Here is a 26,326-nt window from a genome sequence, read left to right as displayed (position 1 = left end):
GTCAGGAACAATCTAACGGTCTGTCACCAGTTGTATTCAACTGACAACCAGTCCAGACCACAGAGTAGAACAGGAGGGAAAACCTCCTGGTACCTCTTCAGGAAATAGAGTTGGAGAACACTAGAGTAGAACATATGACCGAATGTGTGTGTGTGTGGGTGCTGACTTTTTCAGGTGCACGTACACGCGTTTCTCCGCTGCACACTGGCCCGGTTGCCAGCAGCATCCCGTGAGATGAGGAAAAATAATCAAATGGATATCATACGCTCACAGCGGGTAGCAATAACCTCATTATTATTCTGACGGTAGCCAAACGGCTTCCTGTCAGCGAATCGGTTATTTATTGCACCTTCCGTGCCAACCGTGGGGCACAAACCCTCTGTCTTTTAACCACTATAATTGGCTTCAAGCTGTTTCAGCGCGGAGACAGATGCGCTCGCTTTGTAGAAGAATCTCGAACTAACCATTTCTTAGTTCACCTTCAGTTAGAGGCAGACCATATGATATGGCCAAGTATACAACATGATGTCCAGCAAAACATGTCTGGAGACGCAACATTGGAACCAGTGTTGGGGAAGCTACTCTGAAAATATACTAAAGTTTACCAAGCACAGGAGGTTGGTGACACCTTAATTGGGGAGAACGGGCTTGTGGTAACAACTGAACCGGAATCAGTGGAATGGTATAAAACACATCAAACACATGGTTTATGATAACAACTGAACCGGAATCAGTGGAATGGTATAAAACACATGGTTTATGATAATAACTGAACCGGAATCAGTGGAACGGTATAAAACACATGGTTTATGATAATAACTGAACCGGAATCAGTGGAATGGTATAAAACACATGGTTTATGATAATAACTGAACCGGAATCAGTGGAATGGTATAAAACACATGGTTTATGATAATAACTGAACCGGAATCAGTGGAATGGTATAAAACACATGGTTTATGATAATAACTGAACCGGAACCAGTGGAATGGTATAAAACACATGGTTTATGATAATAACTGAACCGGAATCAGTGGAACGGGTTGTGGGTTGTGCCGTGGCGGAGATCTTTGTGGGCTATACTCAGCCTTGTCTCAGGATGGTAAGTTGGTGGTTGAAGATATCCCTCTAGTGGTGTGGGGGCTGTGCTTTGGCAAAGTGGGTGGGGTTATATCCTTCCTGTTTGGCCCTGTCCGGGGGTGTCCTCGGATGGGGCCACAGTGTCTCCTGACCCCTCCTGTCTCAGCCTCCAGTATTTATGCTGCAGTTGTTTATGTGTCGGGGGGCTGGGGTCAGTTTGTTATATCTGGAGTACTTCTCCTGTCCTATTCGGTGTCCTGTGTGAATCTAAGTGTGCGTTCTCTAATTCTCTCCTTCTCTCTTTCTTTCTCTCTCTCGGAGGACCTGAGCCCTAGGACCATGCCCCAGGACTACCTGACATGATGACTCCTTGCTGTCCCCAGTCCACCTGGCCATGCTGCTGTTCCAGTTTCAACTGACCTGAGCCCTAGGACCATGCCCCAGGACTACCTGACATGATGACTCCTTGCTGTCCCCAGTCTACCTGGCCATGCTGCTGCTCCAGTTTCAACTTCCACCTGACTGTGCTGCTGCTCTAGTTTCAACTGTTCTGCCTTATTATTATTCGACCATGCTGGTCATTTATGAACATTGAACATCTTGACCATGTTCTGTTATAATCTCCACCCGGCACAGCCAGAAGAGGACTGGCCACCCCACATAGCCTGGTTCCTCTCTAGGTTTCTTCCTAGGTATTGGCCTTTCTAGGGAGTTTTTCCTAGCCACCGTGCTTCTCCACCTGCATTGCTTGCTGTTTGGGGTTTTAGGCTGGGTTTCTGTACAGCACTTTGAGATATCAGCTGATGTACGAAGGGCTATATAAATAAATTTGATTTGATTTGATTTGATTTATAAGACACATCAAACACATGGTTTATGATAATAACTGAACCGGAATCAGTGGAATGGTATAAAACACATCAAACACATGGTTTTAATTTGCTCCGTTCCAGCCATTATCATGAGCCGTTCTCAGCAGCATCCACTGTTACCAAGCTACCAATTGCTTCACATTGGAAGAATTTAAGCTACGCTAAAGCTACCTTTATGGAAAATATAGATTACTGAACGTTACTTACTTTGAAAAATGATGATCATATCTTGATCTGAAATGTTAACCTGGTCTCAGAGCATTTCGTATAACTTGTTAAATACACTCCATTTTGTATGATATGTTACGTTTTTGTATGGTATGTATTAATTTGGGGGATGTCCATCACACATTTCGCATGATATGTTACGAATTACAATCTGTACTTTACGTTACGAATTAGCAAAACGTACCATATATTATGATCATGCAAAACGTGTGATATGTTACGAATTCCAATTTGTTGTGGTTAATTTAAGCTAAGTGGCTAACGCTAACATTAGCTAGCTGGCTAATGTTAGCTTGGCTAACGGTTAGGGTTAATTTTCGGGTTAAGGTTAAGGTTAAGGTTAGGAGTTAGGTTAAAGATGTAAGGTTAGGGTTAATGTTAGGGTTAGCTACCATGCTAAGCAGCTAAAAAGTTGTTGAAAAGTTGAGAATTAGCTAAAGTTGTCGGTGATGAGATTTGAACACGCCTTTGGGTTGCCAGACGTTTGCGTTATACACCCATCCATCCACCCCGACCAATCGCCTTCCTTTTGTTTTTACCTTTAGTAACCATCTGTCTCATGTAACCATACCAAATGTAACATATCAAACTCATTTGAGTGTCCCGGATTTACATTACTTGTTTACGTTTAATCTATGAGACCAGGCTGGGAATGTCATAGACTACAAATTGGCAGGATAGATCACTCTGGTGTCAGAATGTGTCATTTAGCCTATTAAACACAAAAGCTGTGTTTCAATTGAGAATTAGGCAGGTCTGATGCAACAACAAAAAAAAGAATATATTGCCTACTTCAAACATATTTTATTTTTGTTTGGTGCAAAAATGTAGTGTGTTGTTCCAGCAGTTAGCTACATCACTACAAAGTAATCAACTACTGAAAACACTACCAAGATTTAAATTTAGTTCAACTGCCAACAAGCTAATGTGGTTAAATTACATGTAGTTTACTACCCCCCAACACTGATTAAAACTCATATTGTGATCAGTTAAGTGCCTCATGTCAAGGCTATCCGAAGGCCCAAACAATTCTTTATAAATACTACAAATAATGGTTGTATTGCTCCTAGCTTGCTAATATCCCCAAATGACCTAACAGTGTCATAATTAAGGGTTATGTTGGCTTGTTCATGAGAGCATTCCGTTTCAGTCCACATTATGAAATAGATGGAGTTGGAAGGGAGTTGACTCCAACCCTGACAATACTATCAATGTTTAGATGATGGATCACCCGTCAGACAGGCAGGACACTACATGCCAGGTTGACACTTTGTGGTCACCTAGCAACCCTCCAGCCTCCAGAGAGAGCGGGGTTAGAAAGGGGTGAGATGGGCAGGGGGAGCGAAGGGGTGGGGTGGGCATTGAGGTGGGGGAGAGAGGGGGTGGGGAGGGCATTGAGGTGGGGGAGAGAGGGGGTGGGGAGGGCATTGAGATGGAGGAGGGAGGTGGGCAGTGAGGCAGAGGGAGGGGGGGGGGGGTAGGCAGTGAGGCAGGGTGAGAGGAGGGTGAGGTGGACAGTGAGGCATGGTGAGAGGGATGTGAGGTGGACAGTGAGGCAGGGTGAGAGGAGGGTGAGGTGGACAGTGAGGCAGGGTGAGAGGGATGTGAGGTGGACAGTGAGGCAGGGTGAGAGGGGGGTGAGGTGGACAGTGAGGCAGGGTGAGAGGGATGTGAGGTGGACAGTGAGGCAGGGTGAGGGGGGTGAGGTAGACAGTGAGGCAGGGTGAGAGGGGGGTGAGGTAGACAGTGAGGCAGGGTGAGAGGGGGGTGAGGTGGACAGTGAGGCAGGGTGAGAGGGATGTGAGGTGGACAGTGAGGCAGGGTGAGAGGGGGGTGAGGTGGACAGTGAGGCAGGGTGAGAGGGGGGTGAGGTAGACAGTGAGGCAGGGTGAGAGGGGGCTGAGGTGGACAGTGAAGCAGTGTAAGAGGGGGTGAGGTGGGCATATTTTCTCTACTTTTGCAAAAATGTTATACAGAATGTTATCAGATCTTCAACCAAAACCTAATATCAGATAAAGGGAACCTGAGTGAACAAATAACACAATAATTGCAAAATTCCTCCACAGCGACGTGAGAGACAGATCAGCAACTACAGGAAGTGTCTGGTTGGAGTCATTACAGCTAAAAGGTGGCACAGCCAGTTATTGAGTGTAAGGGGGCAATTACTTTTCACACAGGGGAATTGGGTGTGGCATAATTTTGTTAATTAAATAAATAAAATAAGTATATATATATATATATTGTTTTGTTATTCGTAAAAAAAAAAAACTTTTTTTTACAGCACTGCACATTCTGCAATCTAATGATCTCAATATATTGAATTCAACATTTGTCCAAGTGAACATAATGAGAAACATAGAAAGCCATGAGTTTGACTACAAGCTACATTCAGATATGGGATCTTCATTTGATCAACCTGTTGTCGCTGAGAATTTTCCTGCGTTGCAGGATGGACATAAATTCACTGAAAACCACTAACACACTATTATATTAACATGATTGCACTGTAATGTAGCCCAATTTCGGCCAGCTAATAGCCTAACCAATCAATCAATCGATCAAGCAACATTACATCACGGAAAAGTGTGAATGGACTAAATGTTCAAATCCTGTTGATGCAAGATTATTTTGCTGTGACAATACTGGTCAAATTAAAATCCTACACATCTAACATCCATTAAAAAGGTGAAATATGCAGAAATCCCTCCGCCATTTCCTAGTTGCTAAAATTCGAATAGTTTTCCTAATTTAAACAAAACAGAGTGTAGAGAATCATTGTACCATCTAAATCGCTGTGAAATATATTTTCAATAGCCCAGAAATATAGCATTTTCAGCTGTTTGAAGCTGGTGTACAAAAACCAGAAAGTAAAAGATGCCAAAAACGAAACTTAAGAATGGGAAGCATAGAAATAGTATACATAGAACAGATATAACAGCTTCTTAGACTTATTTTCAATAATTACATATCTATAACTCACATTTCTATGTGAATCTGGTCGGGTCGCCCAAAAGTGATATATTTTAGCTTCAACAGCCCATACACAAAAATAGGTATAGAAGGAACAGTGATGGCTTTAAATACATTGAAAGCAAACCTTGTTTTACAGTACAATATCATTCAGCACATTATTTCTTTTAGGAATTTTCAAAAGCAGGGTTCTCTCTTTCCTCCCATAACGAGTTATCAAAGTGGAAGTCACCTGTGACGGACAGGAAACAGGGATTATTATTCTGGAACGGGCTTTAACTGTACGTACATACTACTACAACAGTACTACACTTATATACTAATACTACTATAGTACTATAGTGCCACTGCTTCTAACACAGGAAGGCCTAACACAGTAAGACATTATAGATGAAAGAAAGATGACCCGTTTGGAATAGTATCACACGGAATACATTTCCTCCCCAAGCTCTGGTGCAATAGCTTTGTGACGAGGTTACACATACAATATGAAATACATGTCTTTAATTAATTTCTCTTACTTTTCTTGCTGAGCTTCTTTGCGGCCAGCATGCCCAGTCCCAGCAGTAGTAACAGCCCAGCAGCAGAGGCAGCTCCCACCACTGCATAGACCAGCATCCTAGAGGACTCTTTAACACAACAACCACAGTTACTATCCCTGACTCTATAGAACAACCAGTCACTATCCCTGACTCTATAGAACAACCAGTCACTATCCCTGACTCTATAGAACAACCAGTCCCTATCCCTGACTCTACGAACAACCAGTCCCTATCCCTGACTCTATAGAACAACCAGTCCCTATCCCTGACTCTACGAACAACCAGTCACTATCTCTGACTCTATAGAACTACCAGTCACTATCTCTGACTCTGTAGAACAACCAGTCACTATCTCTGACTCTGTAGAACAACCAGTCACTATCTCTGACTCTGTAGAACATCCAGTCACTATCCCTGACTCTATAGAATATCCAGTCACTATCCCTGACTCTACGAACAACCAGTCACTATCTCTGACTCTATAGAACTACCAGTCACTATCTCTGACTCTGTAGAACAACCAGTCACTATCTCTGACTCTGTAGAACAACCAGTCACTATCTCTGACTCTGTAGAACATCCAGTCACTATCCCTGACTCTATAGAATATCCAGTCACTATCCCTGACTCTATAGAACTACCAGTCACTATCTCTGACTCTATAGAACTGCCAGTCACTATCCCTGACTCTATAGAACAACCAGTCACTATCTCTGACTCTGTAGAACAACCAGTCACTATCTCTGACTCTGTAGAACAACCAGTCACTATCTCTGACTCTGTAGAACAACCAGTCACTATCTCGGACTCTGTAGAACAACCACAGTCACCACAGGGTCAGAACAGAGCAGATAAACCAAGAGGTCACCCTGTAAGGACGGATGCTATGCTGTAGTCGCATGAAATGAAAAACAATCAGGGGAAATTATGATTTGACCTAATGTACTACTATTCAATTGAATTCAGTGTATATAATATTTGATGTGAACAAATAGTCAGTACAACCTTGGACAGAGTTGATGTTTCTTTGGCAAGAGGGCACAAGGTCACTCCATTGTCCCTCTGAGGTGCAGGACAGCTCTTCTGTTCCGTTCAGATAGTAACCTTTGCTGCAGGTGAAGAGGCACAGAGAGCTGAAGCTAAACTCCCCTAGGTAGTGTGAGCAGTTCATGAAGGGTCCCTGGGTTGGTGGTGGGGTTGAGGATGGAGTGGGTGGTGGAGATGGCTGTCTGGGCAATAGGTTCTCACACTGGACCACTGTAGGGGTTAAATCAATCAATCAATCAATTAATTAATAATATTTTTATATATCCCTCACTCACTTTGACAGGATGGCAAGTCTGTCAAGGTGAGTCTGTCAAGGTGAGTCTGTCAAGGTGAGTCTGTCAAGGTGAGTCTGTCAAGGTGAGGCTGTCAAGTTATTTATTTTATTTACCTTTATTTAACTAGGCAAGTCAGTTAAAAACAAATTCTTATTAACAATGACGGTCTACCCCGGTCAAATCCTAACCCGGACGAAGCTGGCCCTATGGGACTCCCAATCCCGGCTGGTTGTGATACAGCCTGGAATCAACCCAGGGTCTGTAGTGACACCTCTAGCACTGCGATGCAGTGCCTTAGACCGCTGCGCCATTCGGGAGCCCCTCATGCCAGATATACTGTTTCTAATCCTTCAGCTAACCACAATAGTTTAGGTTCTCCATTCCAACCCTGGATTTATTCAGTGAGGTGAAACAATTCAGAATGTTCTAGATAGAAATGAAGTGAATAGATCTGACATAGTTCCAAATCATACTTGACAATCACATCTGTTCTACACCACACATTTCTACCTAAACACCCCTGGTCTTACCCTGACAGACAGGAAGGGCGTGGCTCCAGTAACCCAGTGAGTAGCAATGGGTGGAGTTAGTTCCTACCAGAACAAAACCCTTCTCACACTCCAGGGTACAGGTGGAGCTCATAGCTGAACTCATTCATAATGTATTCTTTTTGAATAAATAATGGTTCTTATCACATTGAAACTCCCTCTAGTTGTCTTGGTTTAGCTCACGTTCACATGCAGGTGTGTGGTTGGTCCATTGTCCAGTAGATAAACAGGTGAGGTTGGTGTCTCCTCTCAGCAGGTAGCCCTCCTCACAGGAGAACCCACAAGAGGAGGTGAAGGAGGAATCCCCCAGGGGGTCCACACAGGACATGTTCCCCATGGCAGGAGGGGACAGGGGGCCACACCTCACCACTGTAGTAGGCAGGGTTGGGAAATAAGAAATGACATGCAATCGGATTAGAAAAAAACAAACTATTCAGTTACGTTTCCAGCAAAAATATTATAATCAGATTACAGACACTGTACTTTTGAAAAACTAGATGATGACTTCTTGGAAAACTTTAAAAGTCATAAAGAATGTTTGCCAAAAAATACATTAAAACACCTTTCTGTTTTCTCAGTGACATTCAATTCAGCATTGAAAAAAGGCGCAAGTTTAAGTTTGTTTGTTCTTCCTGAGCGAGTCTGACCACAAGTCAGAGACCTCTATGATGACACACCAAACAATAAACACCAATCAGAGACCTCTATGGTGACACACCAAATGATGACCACCAATCAGAGACCTCTATGGTGACACACCAAACGATGACAACCAATCAGAGACCTCTATGATGACACACCAAACGATGACAACCAATCAGAGACCTCTATGATGACACACCAAACGATGACCACCAATCAGAGACCTCTATGATGACACACCAAACGATGACCACCAATCAGAGACCTCTATGATGACACACCTAATGTGTTTGATGGATCCTTTTTGTCCTCTTCTAATGCCTCTTAAGGGGAAAGTCATCCAAAAGTAACCGAAATGAATCTGATTATGTTACTGAGGTTTGGTAATCAACACTTTACTGATTACAATGTTGTCCAGGTAACTAGTAACTAACAGATTGCATTTACAAAGTAACCTACAAAACCCTGGTAACAGGATACAGATAAGAACAGATGCAGAGAAACACACCACATTCACATCCTGATCCATAGAAAGCTAAATGAATAGTAATGCTGTAAGTAACGTACCTCTGTAACAATATATATTTGGACTAAATGTGCATTATGAGAATAATCTGTCCCTATAACTTATTTAAAAAGCTTCATTCTCGGCCCAGTAGATGGGGGTATGTATCCAGCATGGTTTGAAGATGTGGTGAGTTACCCAGACAGAGGGGGGCTCTCCTGCTCCATGTGCCCAGGGAGGTGCACTCTGTATCAGCCAACCCGTTCAGCAGGAACCCCTCCTCACAGGAGAACAGACACTGGGACCCGTAGTGGAACTGACCATGGAGGTCAGAGCACTTCAGGGAGCCATGCGGGGGAGAGGTTAAGGTGTCGCACTGCTGAGCTGGAGGGGCACAGAGAGAAGTCGGATATGAGTGACACCAGACACATTCTGTGAATCCTTTACTTATCCAATAGCAGATGGAATAAACACAAGTCATTTTAGGCTTCTACATTGGAACCCTTGGGGTTCAGAGAGAAATCTATATGAATATGTCTGATCTGACACAGTTTCCAACAATAGATGACAGACAGACTATGGTTCTAGGTTGGAAAATAACAAAGGTTTTACTAAATGACAGAGAGAAAATGGTTCTAGGTTGAAGATAAATAGTTAAGACAAGGATTCTAATATCCCAGAACTCTTTGCATAAATGAGGAAGAATTCAAACTATGGGATGAGCGATGCTGCTCAGCAATGGTTCCATGAATCTGTTTATTTTCCAAAGCTTCCACATGGAATCATTACATATTCCTAACCTGGGTATCTTCAACGTAGCTATGGTTTGAACTAGGATGTGGTGAGTTACCGAGACAGAGGGGGGCTCTCCTGCTCCATGTGCCCAGGGAGGTGCACTCTGTATCAGCCAACCCGTTCAGCAGGAACCCCTCCTCACAGGAGAACAGACACTGGGACCCGTAGTGGAACTGACCATGGAGGCCAGAGCAGTTCATGGAGCCGTGCGGGGGAGAGGTTAAGATGTCGCACTGCAGAGCTGGAGGGATATAAAGAGGACACAGGTTGTGACACACAGGCCCAAGATATTCCTATTATAATTACCCATTTATATTGATCTCTTCCTATTATAATATGATATTTTATTTACCTTTATTTAACTAGGAAAGTCAGTTAAAAGCAGTTTTATTTTCAGTGGCGGTCTACCCCGATCAAACCCTAATGATGCTGGGCCAATTATGCACCGCCCAATGGGACTCCAAATTACGGCTGGTTGTGATACAGCCTGGAATCTGACCAGGGTCTGTAGTGACGCCTCTAGCACTGAGATGCAGTGCCTTAGAACGCTGCGCCACTCCGAAGCCCCTCATGCCAGATAAACTGTTTCTAATCCTTCAGCTAACCACAATAGTTTAGGTTCTCCGTTCCAACCCTTTGGATTTATTCAGTGAGGTGGAACAATTCAGAATGTTCTAGATAGAAATGAAGTGAATAGATCTGACAGAGTTCCAAATCATACATGACAATCACATCTGTTCTACACCACACATTTCTACCTGAACAACCCTGGTCTTACCCTGACAGACAGGAAGGGCGTGGCTCCAGTAACCCAGTGAGGAGCAATGGGTGGAATTAGTTCCTACCAGAACAAAACCCTTCTCACACTCCAGGGTACAGGTGGAGCTCATAGCTGAACTCATTCATAATGTATTCTTTTTGAATAAATAATGGTTCTTATCACATTGAAACTCCCTCTAGTTGTCTTGGTTTAGCTCACGTTCACATGCAGGTGTGTGGTTGGTCCATTGTCCAGTAGATAAACAGGTGAGGTTGGTGTCTCCTCTCAGCAGGTAGCCCTCCTCACAGGAGAACCCACAGGAGGAGGTGAAGGAGGAATCCCCCAGGGGGTCCACACAGGACATGTTCCCCATGGCAGGAGGGGACAGGGGGCCACACCTCACCACTGTAGTAGGCAGGGTTGGGAAATAAGAAATGACATGCAATCGGATTAGAAAAAAACAAACTATTCAGTTACGTTTCCAGCAAAAATATTATAATCAGATTACAGACACTGTACTTTTGAAAAACTAGATGATGACTTCTTGGAAAACTTTAAAAGTCATAAAGAATGTTTGCCAAAAAATACATTAAAACACCTTTCTGTTTTCTCAGTGACATTCAATTCAGCATTGAAAAAAGGTGCAAGTTTAAGTTTGTTTGTTCTTCCTGAGCGAGTCCGACCACAAGTCAGAGACCTCTATGATGACACACCAAACAATGAACACCAATCAGAGACCTCTATGGTGACACACCAAATGATGACCACCAATCAGAGACCTCTATGGTGACACACCAAACGATGACAACCAATCAGAGACCTCTATGATGACACACCAAACGATGACAACCAATCAGAGACCTCTATGATGACACACCAAACAATGAACACCAATCAGAGACCTCTATGGTGACACACCAAATGAACACCACCAATCAGAGACCTCTATGGTGACACACCAAACGATGACAACCAATCAGAGACCTCTATGATGACACACCAAACGATGACAACCAATCAGAGACCTCTATGATGACACACCAAACGATGACCACCAATCAGAGACCTCTATGATGACACACCAAACGATGACCACCAATCAGAGACCTCTATGATGACACACCTAATGTGTTTGATGGATCCTTTTTGTCCTCTTCTAATGCCTCTTAAGGGGAAAGTCATCCAAAAGTAACCGAAATGAATCTGATTATGTTACTGAGGTTGGGTAATCAACACTTTACTGATTACAATGTTGTCCAGGTAACTAGTAACTAACAGATTGCATTTACAAAGTAACCTACAAAACCCTGGTAACAGGATACAGATAAGAGAAGACGCAGAGAAACACACCACATTCACATCCTGATCCATAGAAAGCTAAATGAATAGTAATGCTGTAAGTAACGTACCTCTGTAACAATATATATTTGGACTAAATGTGCATTATGAGAATAATCTGTCCCTATAACTTATTTAAAAAGCTTCATTCTCGGCCCAGTAGATGGGGGTATGTATCCAGCATGGTTTGAAGATGTGGTGAGTTACCCAGACAGAGGGGGGCTCTCCTGCTCCATGTGCCCAGGGAGGTGCACTCTGTATCAGCCAACCCGTTCAGCAGGAACCCCTCCTCACAGGAGAACAGACACTGGGACCCGTAGTGGAACTGACCATGGAGGTCAGAGCAGTTCAGGGAGCCGTGCGGGGGAGAGGTTAAGGTGTCGCACTGCTGAGCTGGAGGGGCACAGAGAGAAGTCGGATATGAGTGACAGCAGACACATTCTGTGAATCCTTTACTTATCCAATAGCAGATGGAATAAACACAAGTCATTTTAGGCTTCTACATTGGAACCCTTGGGGTTCAGAGAGAAATCTATATGAATATGTCTGATCTGACACAGTTTCCAACAATAGATGACAGACAGACTATGGTTCTAGGTTGGAAAATAACAAAGGTTTTACTAAATGACAGAGAGAAAATGGTTCTAGGTTGAAGATAAATGGTTAAGACAAGGATTCTAATATCCCAGAACTCTTTGCATAAATGAGGAAGAATTCAAACTATGGGATGAGCGATGCTGCTCAGCAATTAAATCAAATCAAATCAAATTTGATTTTATTTGTCACATCCACATGGTTAGCAGATGTTAATGCGAGTGTAGCGAAATGCTTGTGCTTCTAGTTCCGACAATGCAGTAATAACCAACAAGTAATCTAGCTAACAATTCCAAAACTACTACCTTATAGACACAAGTGTAAGGGGATAAAGAATATGTACATAAAGATATATGAATGAGTGATGGTACAGAGCGGCATAGGCAAGATACAGTAGATCGTATTGAGTACAGTATATACATATGAGATGAGTATGTAAACAAAGTGGCATAGTTAAAGTGGCTAGTGATACATGTATTACATAAAGATGGAGTAGATGATATAGAGTACAGTATATACGTATACATATGAGATGAATAATGTAGGGTATGTAATCATTATATTAGGTAGCATTGTTTAAAGTGGCTAGTGATATATTTTACATAATTTCCCATCAATTCCCATTATTAAAGTGGCTGGAGTTGAGTCAGTGTGTTGGCAGCAGCCACTCAATGTTAGTGGTGGCTGTTTAACAGTCTGATGGCCTTGAGATAGAAGCTGTTTTTCAGTCTCTCGGTCCCAGCTTTGATGCACCTGTACTGACCTCGCCTTCTGGATGATAGCGGGGTGAACAGGCAGTGGCTCGGGTGGTTGTTGTCCTTGATGATCTTTATGGCCTTCCTGTGACATCGGGTGGTGTAGGTGTCCTGGAGGGAAGGTAGTTTGCCCCCGGTGATGCGTTGTGCAGACCTCACTACCCTCTGGAGAGCCTTACGGTTGTGGGCAGAGCAGTTGCCGTACCAGGCGGTGATACAGGCCGACAGGATGCTCTCGGTTGTGCATCTGTAGAAGTTTGTGAGTGCTTTTGGTGACAAGAATAAATTTCTTCAGTCTCCTGAGGTTGAAGAGGCGCTGCTGCGCCTTCTTCACGATGCTGTCTGTGTGGGTGGACCAATTCAGTTTGTCTGTGATGTGTACGCCGAGGAACTTAAAACTTACTACCCTCTCCACTACTGTTCCATCGATGTGGATAGGGGGGTGTTCCCTCTGCTGTTTCCTGAAGTCCACAGTGATCTCCTTAGTTTTGTTGATGTTGAGTGTGAGGTTATTTTCCTGACTCCACACTCCGAGGGCCCTCACCTCCTCCCTGTAGGCCGTCTCGTCGTTGTTGGTAATTAAGCCTACCACTGTTGTGTCGTCCGCAAACTTGATGATTGAGTTGGAGGCGTGCGTGGCCACACAGTCGTGGGTGAACAGGGAGTACAGGAGAGGGCTCAGAACGCACCCTTGTGGGGCCCCAGTGTTGAGGATCAGCGGGGTGGAGATGTTGTTGCCTCCCCTCACCACCTGGGGGCGGCCCGTCAGGAAGTCCAGTACCCAGTTGCACAGGGCGGGGTCGAGACCCAGGGTCTCGAGCTTGATGACGAGCTTGGAGGGCACTATGGTGTTAAATGCCGAGCTGTAGTCGATGAACAGCATTCTCACATAGGTATTCCTCTTGTCCAGATGGGTTAGGGCAGTGTGCAGTGTGGTTGAGCTTGCATCGTCTGTGGACCTATTTGGGCGGTAAGCAAATTGGAGTGGGTCTAGGGTGTCAGGTAGGGTGGAGGTGATATGGTCCTTGACTAGTCTCTCAAAGCACTTCATGATGATGGAAGTGAGTACAACGGGGCGGTAGTCGTTTAGCTCAGTTACCTTCGCTTTCTTGGGAACAGGAACAATGGTGGCCCTCTTGAAGCATGTGGGAACAACAGACTGGGATAGTGATTGATTAAATATGTCCGTAAACACACCAGCCAGCTGGTCTGCGCATGCTCTGAGGGCGCGGCTGGGGATGCCGTCTGGGCCTGCAGCCTTCCGAGGGTTAACACATTTAAATGTTTTCCTCAAGGCTGCAGTGAAGGAGAGTCCGCATGTTTTGGTTGCCTGCCGTGTCAGTGGCACTGTATTGTCCTCAAAGCAGGCAAAAAAGTAATTTAGTCTGCCTGGGAGCAAGACATCCTGGTCCGTGACGGGGCTGGTTTTCTTTTTGTAATCCGTGATTGACTGTAGACCCTGCCACATGCCTCTTGTGTCTGAGCCGTTGAATTGAGATTCTACTTTGTCTCTATACTGACGCTTAGCTTGTTTGATTGCCTTGCGGATGGAATAGCTACACTGTTTGTATTCGGTCATGTTTCCGGTCACCTTGCCCTGATTAAAAGCAGTGGTTCGGGCTTTCAGTTTCACGCGAATGCTGCCATCAATCCACGGTTTCTGGGTTGGGAATGTTTTAATCGTTGCTATGGGAACGACATCTTCAACTCAAGTTCTAATGAACTCGCTCACCGAATCAGCGTATTCGTCAATGTTGTTGTTTGATGCAATACGCAACATGGCACTGGTTCCATTAATCTGTTTATTTTCTAAAGCTTCCACATGGAATCATTACATATTCCTAAACTGGGTATCTTCAACCTAGCTAGGGTTTGAACTAGGATGTGGTGAGTTACCCAGACAGAGGGGGGCTCTCCTGCTCCATGTGCCCAGGGAGGTGCACTCTGTATCAGCCAACCCGTTCAGCAGGAACCCCTCCTCACAGGAGAACAGACACTGGGACCCGTAGTGGAACTGACCATGGAGGCCAGAGCAGTTCATGGAGCCATGCGGGGGAGAGGTTAAGATGTCGCACTGCAGAGCTGGAGGGATATAAAGAGGACACAGGTTGTGACACACAGGCCCAAGATATTCCTATTATAATTACCCATTTATATTGATCTCTTCCTATTATAATATGATATTTTATTTACCTTTATTTAACTAGGAAAGTCAGTTAAAAGCAGTTTTATTTTCAGTGGCGGTCTACCCCGATCAAACCCTAATGATGCTGGGCCAATTATGCACCGCCCAATGGGACTCCAAATTACGGCTGGTTGTGATACAGCCTGGAATCTGACCAGGGTCTGTAGTGACGCCTCTAGCACTGAGATGCAGTGCCTTAGACCGCTGCGCCACTCGGAAGCCCTCCATGCCAGATAAACTGTTTCTAATCCTTCAGCTAACCACAATAGTTTAGGTTCTCCGTTCCAACCCTTTGGATTTATTCAGTGAGGTGGAACAATTCAGAATGTTCTAGATAGAAATGAAGTGAATAGATCTGACAGAGTTCCAAATCATACATGACAATCACATCTGTTCTACACCACACATTTCTACCTGAACAACCCTGGTCTTACCCTGACAGACAGGAAGGGCGTGGCTCCAGTAACCCAGTGAGGAGCAATGGGTGGAGTTAGTTCCTACCAGAACAAAACCCTTCTCATACTCCAGGGTACAGGTGGAGCTCATAGCTGAACTCATTCATAATGTATTCGTTTTGAATAAATAATGGTTCTTATCACATTGAAACTCCCTCTAGTTGTCTTGGTTTAGCTCACGTTCACATGCAGGTGTGTGGTTGGTCCATTGTCCAGTAGATAAACAGGTGAGGTTGGTGTCTCCTCTCAGCAGGTAGCCCTCCTCACAGGAGAACCCACAGGAGGAGGTGAAGGAGGAATCCCCCAGAGGGTCCACACAGGACATGTTCCCCATGGCAGGAGGGGACAGGGGGCCACACCTCACCACTGTAGTAGGCAGGGTTGGGAAATAAGAAATGACATGCAATCGGATTAGAAAAAAACTAACTATTCAGTTACGTTTCCAGCAAAAATATTATAATGAGATTACAGACACTGTACTTTTGAAAAACTAGATGATGACTTCTTGGAAAACTTTAAAAGTCATAAAGAATGTTTGCCAAAAAATACATTAAAACACCTTTCTGTTTTCTCAGTGACACTCAATTCAGCATTGAAAAAAGGTGCAAGTTTAAGTTTGTTTGTTCTTCCTGAGCGAGTCTGACCACCAATCAGAGACCTCTATGATGACACACCAAACAATGACCACCAATCAGAGACCTCTATGATGACACACCAAACGATGACAACCAATCAGAGACCTCTATGATGACACACCAAACGATGACCACCAATCAGAGACCTCTATGATGACACACCAAACGATGACCACCAATCAGAGACCTCTATGATGACACACCTAATGTGTTTGATGGATCCTTTTTGTCCTCTTCTAATGCCTCTTAAGGGGAAAGTCATCCAAATGTAACCGAAATGAATCTGATTATGTTACTGAGGTTGGGTAATCAACACGTTACTGATTACAATGTTGTCCAGGTAACTAGTAACTAACAGATTGCATTTACAAAGTAACCTACAAAACCCTGGTAACAGGATACAGATAAGAGAAGACGCAGAGAAACACACCACATTCACATCCTGATCCATAGAAAGCTAAATGAATAGTAATGCTGTAAGTAACGTACCTCTGTAACAATATATATTTGGACTAAATGTGCATTATGAGAATAATCTGTCCCTATAACTTATTTAAAAAGCTTCATTCTCGGCCCAGTAGATGGGGGTATGTATCCAGCATGGTTTGAAGATGTGGTGAGTTACCCAGACAGAGGGGGGCTCTCCTGCTCCATGTGCCCAGGGAGGTGCACTCTGTATCAGCCAACCCGTTCAGCAGGAACCCCTCCTCACAGGAGAACAGACACTGGGACCCGTAGTGGAACTGACCATGGAGGTCAGAGCAGTTCAGGGAGCCGTGCGGGGGAGAGGTTAAGGTGTCGCACTGCTGAGCTGGAGGGGCACAGAGAGAAGTCGGATATGAGTGACACCAGACACATTCTGTGAATCCTTTACTTATCCAATAGCAGATGGAATAAACACAAGTCATTTTAGGCTTCTACATTGGAACCCTTGGGGTTCAGAGAGAAATCTATATGAATATGTCTGATCTGACACAGTTTCCAACAATAGATGACAGACAGACTATGGTTCTAGGTTGGAAAATAACAAAGGTTTTACTAAATGACAGAGAGAAAATGGTTCTAGGTTGAAGATAAATGGTTAAGACAAGGATTCTAATATCCCAGAACTCTTTGCATAAATGAGGAAGAATTCAAACTAAGAGTTGAGCGATGCTGCTCAGCACTGGTTCCATGAATCTGTTCATTTTCTAAAGCTTCCACATGGAATCATTACATATTCCTAACCTGGGTATCTTCAACCTAGCTATGGTTTGAACTAGGATGTGGTGAGTTACCGAGACAGAGGGGGGCTCTCCTGCTCCATCTGCCCAGGGAGGTGCACTCTGTATTAGCCAACCCATTCAGCAGGAACCCCTCCTCACAGGAGAACAGACACTGGGACCCGTAGTGGAACTGACCATGGAGGCCAGAGCAGTTCATGGAGCCGTGCGGGGGAGAGGTTAAGATGTCGCACTGCAGAGCTGGAGGGATATAAAGAGGACACAGGTTGTGACACACAGGCCCAAGATATTCCTATTATAATTACCCATTTATATTGATCTCTTCCTATTATAATATGATATTTAATTGAATTTAACCTAATCTATTTCATTAGGCAAGTCAGTTAAAAACAAATTCTTATTTACAATGACGGCCTACCCTGGCCAATGCTGGGCCAATTGTCCGCCGCCCTATGGGACTCCAAACTACGGCTGGTTGTGATGCAGCCTGGAATCAAACCAGGGTCTGTAGTGATGCCTCTAGCACTGAGATGCAGGGCCTTAGACCGCTGCGCCACTCGGAAGCCACTCAAATCAAATCAAATCAAATCAAATGTATTTATATAGCCCTTCGTACATCAGCTGATATCTCAAAGTGCTGTACAGAAACCCAGCCTAAAACCCCAAACAGCAAGCAATGCAGGTGTAGAAGCACACTCATGCCAGATAAACTGTTTCTAATCCTTCAGCTAACCACAATAGTTTCGGTTCTCTGTTCCAACCCTGGATTTATTCAGTGAGGTGGAACAATTCAGAATGTTCTAGATAGAAATGAAGTGAATAGATCTGACAGAGTTCCAAATCATACATGACAATCACATCTGTTCTACACCACACATTTCTACCTGAACAACCCTGGTCTTACCCTGACAGACAGGAAGGGCGTGGCTTAGTTCCTACCAGAACAAAACCCTTCTCATACTCCAGGGTACAGGTGGAGCCATAGCTGAACTCATTCATAATGTATTCGTTTTGAATAAATAATGGTTCTTATCACATTGAAACTCCCTCTAGTTGTCTTGGTTTAGCTCACGTTCACATGCAGGTGTGTGGTTGGTCCATTGTCCAGTAGATAAACAGGTGAGGTTGGTGTCTCCTCTCAGCAGGTAGCCCTCCTCACAGGAGAACCCACAGGAGGAGGTGAAGGAGGAAGCCCCCAGGGGATCCACACAGGACATGTTCCCCATGGAAGGAGGGGACAGGGGGCCACACCTCACCACTGTAGTAGGATACAGGTAAGATAATAAAAGATTCTGATTGTGTTCCCCTATTCAGACGTTGTTGACGCCAGAACTTACAACGTAACAGCTAACCCAGTGCTTCCCAAACCTTTTTCATTCATGTCCCCCTTTCATCATTGGGGAACATAACGCACCATGTGGTAGAGAGAAAGATTTATACGTTTTAAAGGTGATTCCCTTCAGTTCTACACATTATGCCATGTCTTATGTATCAAACGTTACAGCAAAATATAAACACGATTAAAATACGATTAAAACACGATTAAAATACGATTAAAACACGATTCAAATACGATTAAAATACGATTAAAACACGATTAACATACGATTAAACGCAATTTAAATACGATTAAAACGCGATTAAACACGATTAAAATACGATTAAAATACGATTAAAATACGATTAAAACACGATTAAAACACGATTAAAATACGATTAAAACACGATTAAAATACGATTAATATACGATTAAACACGATTAAAATATGATTAAACACGATTAAAATACGATTAAAACACGATTAAGATACGGTTAAAACACGATTAAAACACAATTAAAATACGATTAAAACACGATTAAAATACCTATTACCCTATAGTATGAGTTACACACTGCGGGGAACTACTTTAGAGTTAATATGTACGCTGTGCGTATAGTCTATTTATGTTCAAAAGGAGACTGATATCTAAAGCAATGTCATCTAATAAGGCAAGGAAAACCGTAGACCCACAAGCCACTGCGGCCCCTCTTAATGAGTTCCGTGTTTTTGTGCCACCCTCTTTAAAGTTGCCCATCCCTGCTCTATAGAGATGAGGCAACGATGACGATTGTAGAAGCTGTAGATGAGGGTTGGTTCCTGGAGTGCCGCTGATACTGCAAGATTTGGTCCAAACAACGCACCACAATGAGCTACTTAGCTAATTCGTCAGGTCAGTGATTGCTTACGCTCGACACACCTGGTCTACTTTCGTTTTGCACACCGACTTCAAACGGATTCAAATATAAAATAATATGTGGTTAAAGAAAATATATTTCTTATATATATTAATATATAAATATATTTCTTATATATATTAATATATAAATATATTTCTTATATGACTATATACATATATTTCTTATATATATTAATATATAAATATATTTCTTATATATATTAATATATTAATATATTTCTTATATATATTAATATATTAATATATTTCTTATATATATTAATATATAAATATATTTCTTATATATATTAATATATAAATATATTTCTTATATGACTATATACATATATTTCTTATATATATTAATATATAAATATATTTCTTATATATATTAATATATAAATATATTTCTTATATATATTAATATATAAATATATTTCTTATATGACTATATACATATATTTCTTATATATATTAATATATAAATATATTTCTTATATATATTAATATATTAATATATTTCTTATATATATTAATATATTAATATATTTCTTATATATATTAATATATTAATATATTTCTTATATATATTAATATATAAATGTATTTCTTATATATATTAATATATAAATATATTTCTTATATGACTATATACATATATTTCTTATATATATTAATATATAAATATATTTCTTATATATATTAATATATAAATGTGTTTCTTATATATATTAATATATAAATATATTTCTTATATATATTAATATATAAATGTATTTCTTATATATATTAATATATAAATATATTTCTTATATGACTATATACATATATTTCTTATATATATTAATATATAAATATATTTCTTATATATATTAATATATAAATGTATTTCTTATATATATTAATATATAAATATATTTCTTATATATATTAATATATAAATGTATTTCTTATATATATTAATATATAAATATATTTCTTATATGACTATATACATATATTTCTTATATATATTAATATATAAATATATTTCTTATATATATTAATATATAAATGTATTTCTTATATATATTAATATATAAATATATTTCTTATATGACTATATACATATATTTCTTACATATATTAATATATAAATATATTTCTTATATATATGAATATATAAATATATTTCAATGATTATTTACACTATACTTGTTTGTTTTTTCACATAAACTGAAATTAGGCAAACTATTACAATTTTAGCAACCAGGAAATGGCAGAGAGATTTCTACATAGCACACACTTTATTAAGTGAAACAAAAGTTAGAGGAGAAAGAGTATAGTGAAAAGAAGGTGACAAGGGGAACGTCCTCGAAGGACACGTTTTAATATTGTAGTGGACAACGATGAGCAGAACATTAGCATGGCCAACTGGACTGTGTGCAACTTGCTATGCAGGTTTGATGCAATTTTCTACCTTTCATTTAATTTATTTTCATATTTATTATCAATTATTGTAAATTAATATTATTGTAGGCCTATTTAATCATCTAAACCAGTTCTTTAAATAGCCTATGCCAAAAGTGTTTTGTTAAATTTAGTTGAGACATTTTAGTCGGCTAAATTAAGTTCTGTCTTTTTTAATTTTGTGCTAATTTAGTTTAAGTGTCATTTGTTGGGTAGGCAATGACCTTTTGTTGGTAAGAGCTGCAATATAGGCCTAGCTTGTTCAAAACGTTTTTAAAGGTGGAATTCAGCTGAGACATTTTCATTGGCCAAATTCAATATAATAGAATCACCAGTAGGCCTTACTATGCTACTCACACTCAAACCATGAAAATGAAAAACCAGATTCTAAACTTCATTTAATGTCGCAATAATAGCCACTTGTTCATATTTTCCCTATAAACAATGACTTGAGTTACTTTTGATATTACCCTAAAAAAAGTGAATTCACTTTTGTGAAGGTTCGGTGCGGTAGGTAATTTCCCCCCAACATCTGACACCCCCTAACTTCGGACACTCTCTAGCGGTTGGAGGGTTAATTCACCTGGAGCTGATTAATCTGTAAAACAAATTGAGACATTATTTGGTTACGACACTGAAGAAGATGTTGGTGAGGAACCATTTTTAAGAGTTTACAGGAGGGCGCCCCTGGCAACGCAATGAAAAGTTGACAGGGAAGCCATTTTGTTTTTCACTGGAAGGCTAGCCAACTAGTCATCTAGTGAAACACTTCGGATACGAGGTTGGTGTCTCTTTTTTCAACTAAATTAAACGGATATATATTGTAATTGAACAAAATAGTAATGTGGCCAATAACTACGTACCGTATGCCGATAAACCCCTTATCAAAAAACTGATTTTACTCGTATTTCCACTGAAATGTCAAACATGCTAATACATTTTTTTTTATGACACCATTAATCACAAAACTTTGATGGGTTTGATGACACTGTTGAAGGTCATATATTTCTGAAACGCCATTGAATATGCCGATAACACGGGATGCTACTAGCATGTTAATTATTAGGTTTAGCTACTGCAGGCCAATGAAGGCAGTTGAACTTGAGGTGAGGAGGAATGTTTTAGGCCTACTAGAGTTATATTCTGATAGAACATGTTCAGACTCCTTCTGTACGCCTATATCGGTAGAGCAGTAGTAGTCTATCTGACAAGTATAAAAGAAATCCGTGTTGTTGCTGTTAGCATGTCTCTATCTTTCTTCCGGTCTCTCTAGGGCTAGCACTACGCTTGTCTGCCTTTAATATATAGGTTTTTATACGAATGTCATGTGGACACGCCCTGATGCAATTTGGTGCTCAACTCTCTGACAGCTGAACCCTGAGGTAGACAATAAAACGATAGACTATAAAGTTTAGCATATGCTAGTCTACACATCGAAACAGAACAAATAGCCCTAGTTTTTTGTTTGTTTGTAATTTGTTATAGGCAGTTTTTAAGGATACATAACTGTGGATAATTTCTCCAATATCACTGGCAGCGCCCCGTTGGTTGTTTCGTTCTCTCTCTCTTTCTATTCTCGAATCTGAATGGGTCTCTCGGGTTTCCGAACCGGTACTGGTCTGTTTGGGTCTGTTTTTCCACGGTTCTTTTATGGAACGGGTCTCTGTTTTTAATTGTTTTATTTATGCATATCTGGTCGGGTGGGAAAGCCACGGATCAATTTCGGAACGTTTTGGACCCATGAAGACCTGTACCTTCACAGTTCGTTGGCACTCTCCAAAGGCAATAGGGTAAAGAGTGAGATTAGGTTAAAGAGTGAGATTGGAGCAAAAAACATTCAGACTCTAGGAGTCGCCAACCAACTCCCAATCCATACAATATAATGTAAAGAAGTTAGGGACTGTCTTTAGTTTAACAAAAACACATTAGGGACTGTCATAAACAGCATGGGTTACATACGGTACGGTTGACAACATGGCTGACAACATGGTTCAGATAAAGTGTGGCTCAATCAGAAAAAAGGATTTTGGACAACACATTAACAGCCAGGGTTTTGTGTTCAGTGGCAGAACAGGATGTCACAGAAAAAGTGACAGTTTGAAAGTATTTCATCAGGTCATATTTCCTTGTGTTCTTTGACACAACTATTTCACAACAGTTCAACATTTTAAATAGTGGAGATTAACAGTGGGTGCGGTCAAGTGAAGGACTGGGAGGAGACACAGTACTTCTGTTGCAATTCTTGACATTTTATTTTCTCTCACTTTGACCTGACATTCAGCAGGTGTATTAGTAGCTACTATCCCATGGTGACAGTGATAAATACCTGTGCAGGTGGAGACGTTGCCTGTCCACTGTCCTGTGTGGTCACACTGAATCCTGTCTGGTCCTATTAGGTCAAACCCCAAATCACAACTGAATTCACAGGTGGAGTTATAACTATGCAGGGCGATGGGGTTACTGCAGTTCATAGTCCCTCTATGAGGACCACTGTCCAGCGCTGGACACTGTTTGACTGAAGGGGGCAATAAGAGAAAGGTTGTTTAAACTCAATAGGGCAGAAAATCTATGTTTCAAGCCTAAAAAAATGCTGGTTTATGAGCCTCGTTACACAACGTTATGTGAATTTGGATTAGTCAGGTAGCCTTCTTAAATAAGGGTGCATGCCCCGATAATGTCAGCTTTAGGAATGTCTTTAGTTTGATTAAACTGTTTATTGTTGCAGAGCATTATGGGTACTGTTGTATTTTATCCTTTATTTAACTAGGCAAGTCAGTTAAGAGCAAATTGTTATTTACAATGACGGCCTAGGAACAGTGGATTAACTGCCTTGTTCAGGGGCAGAACGACAGATTTTTACCTTGTCAGCTCTGGGATTTGATCCGGCAACCTTTCAGTAACTCTAACCACTAGGCTACCTGCCGCCCCAGTACATTGTGCTATACCCTCCTGCTCTCCCATACCTTGGCACTGAGTGGCAGGGTGGTCCCAGAACCCTGTGGCCTGGCAGAGCAGTTGTGATGCCCCCTGCAGCTCGTATCCCCGGGCACAGTGGAACTGGCAAGAGGAGTTGAAGGCAAACAGCCCATGAGGATGGTCACAGTTCACTGAACCCTGCTCTGGGTCCGACACAGTGTCACACTCTACGGCTGACAGAGAGAGAGGCAGAGAGACTAGATTATCAATGACAGCAAACAAACATACTGAATACTAACATGTCATTGAAGTTGAACTCGGGTAACTATTTTGGTTCACCTCTGTACAGAAAACCATGGCGTTAATTCCCGTAGATGAATAAGAATGGTTAAGACCTTTTGAATGTATTGTACAGGTTAACTCACCTTCCTGGCACCGGGGGCCCTTGAAGCCAGGGTCACACTGGCAGGTGTAGTTCCCTATGTTCTCTAAACACTCTGCATGGGTGCTGCAGCAATTCTCTGAGCAAGAAGCTACACACACACACACACACACACACACACACACACACACACACACACACACACACACACACACACACACACACACACACACACACACACACACACACACACACACACACACACACACAGGGGAAGAGACAAATAGAGGACTTAAGAAAATACACACACACACACACACACACACACACACACACACACACACACACACACTCTTCTACCTGTGTAGCAGAGGGCTCCCTTCTTTTTTGTGCATCTCTCATCGTTCCACTTGGCTTCGTCCTTTCCTCTTTTGATGTAGATCTCCACACAGTCCTGTCCGTCCCCTATGTTGTTGGGCTCCCCGATGGCCCAGTTCTCCGCCTCTTTGGTCAGTGTCTTGTTAGTCCCCGTCCAGGTCCACATCTCATTCACCTGATTGATTGACATAATTTATTTCAATAATACAACATAAAAATAGAAAAGATATGCAGCCACAACATAAATGAAATAGCAATGCATTTAAAAACAATTGAGATTAGTACATTTAATAAACCAGCGACACATTTTCTGCTAGACGAACCTCTTGTAGTAAGACAGACTAATCTGTCAGTCCACAGTACACTCCTGTTGATAAAGTAACAGAGAACGGAGACCAACCTTGCGGAGGCCGATCCAGTAGTATTGTGAGTTCTTAGGGAGCATGGTGTTGAGATAGACAATCTCCTCCTGGTTCTGGATGGCCACCATGTCTGTGTAGTCCTGCCTGCACCACTGGCGGGCCGAATCCCAGTCCAGATTCTGGTTGACGCTGTAGTTATATGTCCAGGCCTGGACACCTCCTGTCTCACCTGTTAAGTCTGAGGGCCAATGAAAACAGAGGCAATACTTTCCATTTTGAAGGGGCAATCTACAGTTGCTACATTTATTTCGGTACTTTTAAATGACTGATATGTACTCATTGATTCCTAAAGAATATAATTTATGAACACCTCATGAGCTTAGTTCACTGTCTATGTTGCTCTTCTACCCGCATAGCAATGCTGTAATTAGTAACATTTGCTATTTAGTAATTCCTTGATTTGATTTTAATGGTTTTGGTTATTAAAAGTAAGAGCACATTTCTGTCTGATAGTCAGGCAGTTGTAAACATCAGGTTGCTCTGTCTTACCTTGGTAGATTGTCATCAATAGAATCACCAGCAACCTATTATATAGGCTCTGTCTGAGATAGTTGGACCACGGAAGCATCTGGAAAACGTAACCAATATATCAACACTAAACAATAATCAAACTGGATTGTACAATTTGACTGAATGTTACGATACAATAATGCATAGTAATTTGCAATTGTACAGGAATAATCATAAAATAACCTACCTCTCCCTCAAGATTTGGGGAGACTAATAAAATGTGCTGTTTTCCATGTCATCACACCCATCCAAATGAACTGTGTAAGAGGTGCAATTTCCTTTCAGAATGAGTCAACACCAGACTGCAATATGCTGCATTTACTAATCTGATCATCAAACTGTCTACTGTGAAAAAGTAGCCCTTTCCTGCAGTCGAATGACCAAAGCGCCCTCTAGTGGCCTCATAGGTGGAACATATTCTTCATTATTTCATCATTAATAAACAAAACAAAAGTTTTTGTTATATTTTAGTATTCTGTAATGTATATAAAGTGTAATATTGGGATGCAAACTCAACATTGAATACATTTAAACATGGTACAGGTGTCTTATTTTGGTTAAGTCCATAACATACCTGTGTGTGAGGTGTATACTTTAATTTCA

General features: G+C 41.5%; 1 protein-coding gene across 4 annotated transcripts; it reads right to left on the bottom strand.

The window, feature by feature from the left end:
* Nucleotides 1-2,968: 2,968 nt before the first annotated feature.
* selp (selectin P) lies at nucleotides 2,969-26,037 on the bottom strand. Of its 4 annotated transcripts, XM_031785456.1 has the most exons (20): nucleotides 25,911-26,037; nucleotides 25,703-25,781; nucleotides 25,192-25,391; nucleotides 24,774-24,966; nucleotides 24,457-24,564; nucleotides 24,079-24,264; nucleotides 23,442-23,630; nucleotides 18,522-18,707; nucleotides 17,504-17,689; nucleotides 16,852-17,037; nucleotides 15,772-15,957; nucleotides 14,848-15,033; nucleotides 11,810-11,995; nucleotides 10,484-10,669; nucleotides 9,560-9,745; nucleotides 8,908-9,093; nucleotides 7,746-7,931; nucleotides 6,698-6,949; nucleotides 5,672-5,779; nucleotides 2,969-5,382 (listed from the first exon to the last, which is right to left on the bottom strand). In XM_031785456.1, the coding sequence occupies exons 2-20, from the start codon at nucleotides 25,779-25,781 to the stop codon at nucleotides 5,318-5,320; spliced, it is 3,240 nt and encodes a 1,079-aa protein (XP_031641316.1). In that variant the 5' UTR covers nucleotides 25,911-26,037; the 3' UTR covers nucleotides 2,969-5,317. The 4 variants fall into 4 exon arrangements, with proteins under 4 accessions (XP_031641316.1, XP_031641317.1, XP_031641318.1 ...); XM_031785457.1 differs by lacking the exon at nucleotides 11,810-11,995; XM_031785458.1 differs by lacking the exon at nucleotides 23,442-23,630.
* Nucleotides 26,038-26,326: the final 289 nt, after the last annotated feature.

The sequence above is a fragment of the Oncorhynchus kisutch genome, linkage group LG13 (genome assembly GCF_002021735.2).
Source record: "Oncorhynchus kisutch isolate 150728-3 linkage group LG13, Okis_V2, whole genome shotgun sequence".
Classification (NCBI taxonomy): Eukaryota; Metazoa; Chordata; class Actinopteri; order Salmoniformes; family Salmonidae; genus Oncorhynchus; species Oncorhynchus kisutch.
The sequence above is the reverse complement of the archived record's forward strand: the minus strand, read 5'-3'. Positions and strand labels throughout refer to the sequence as shown.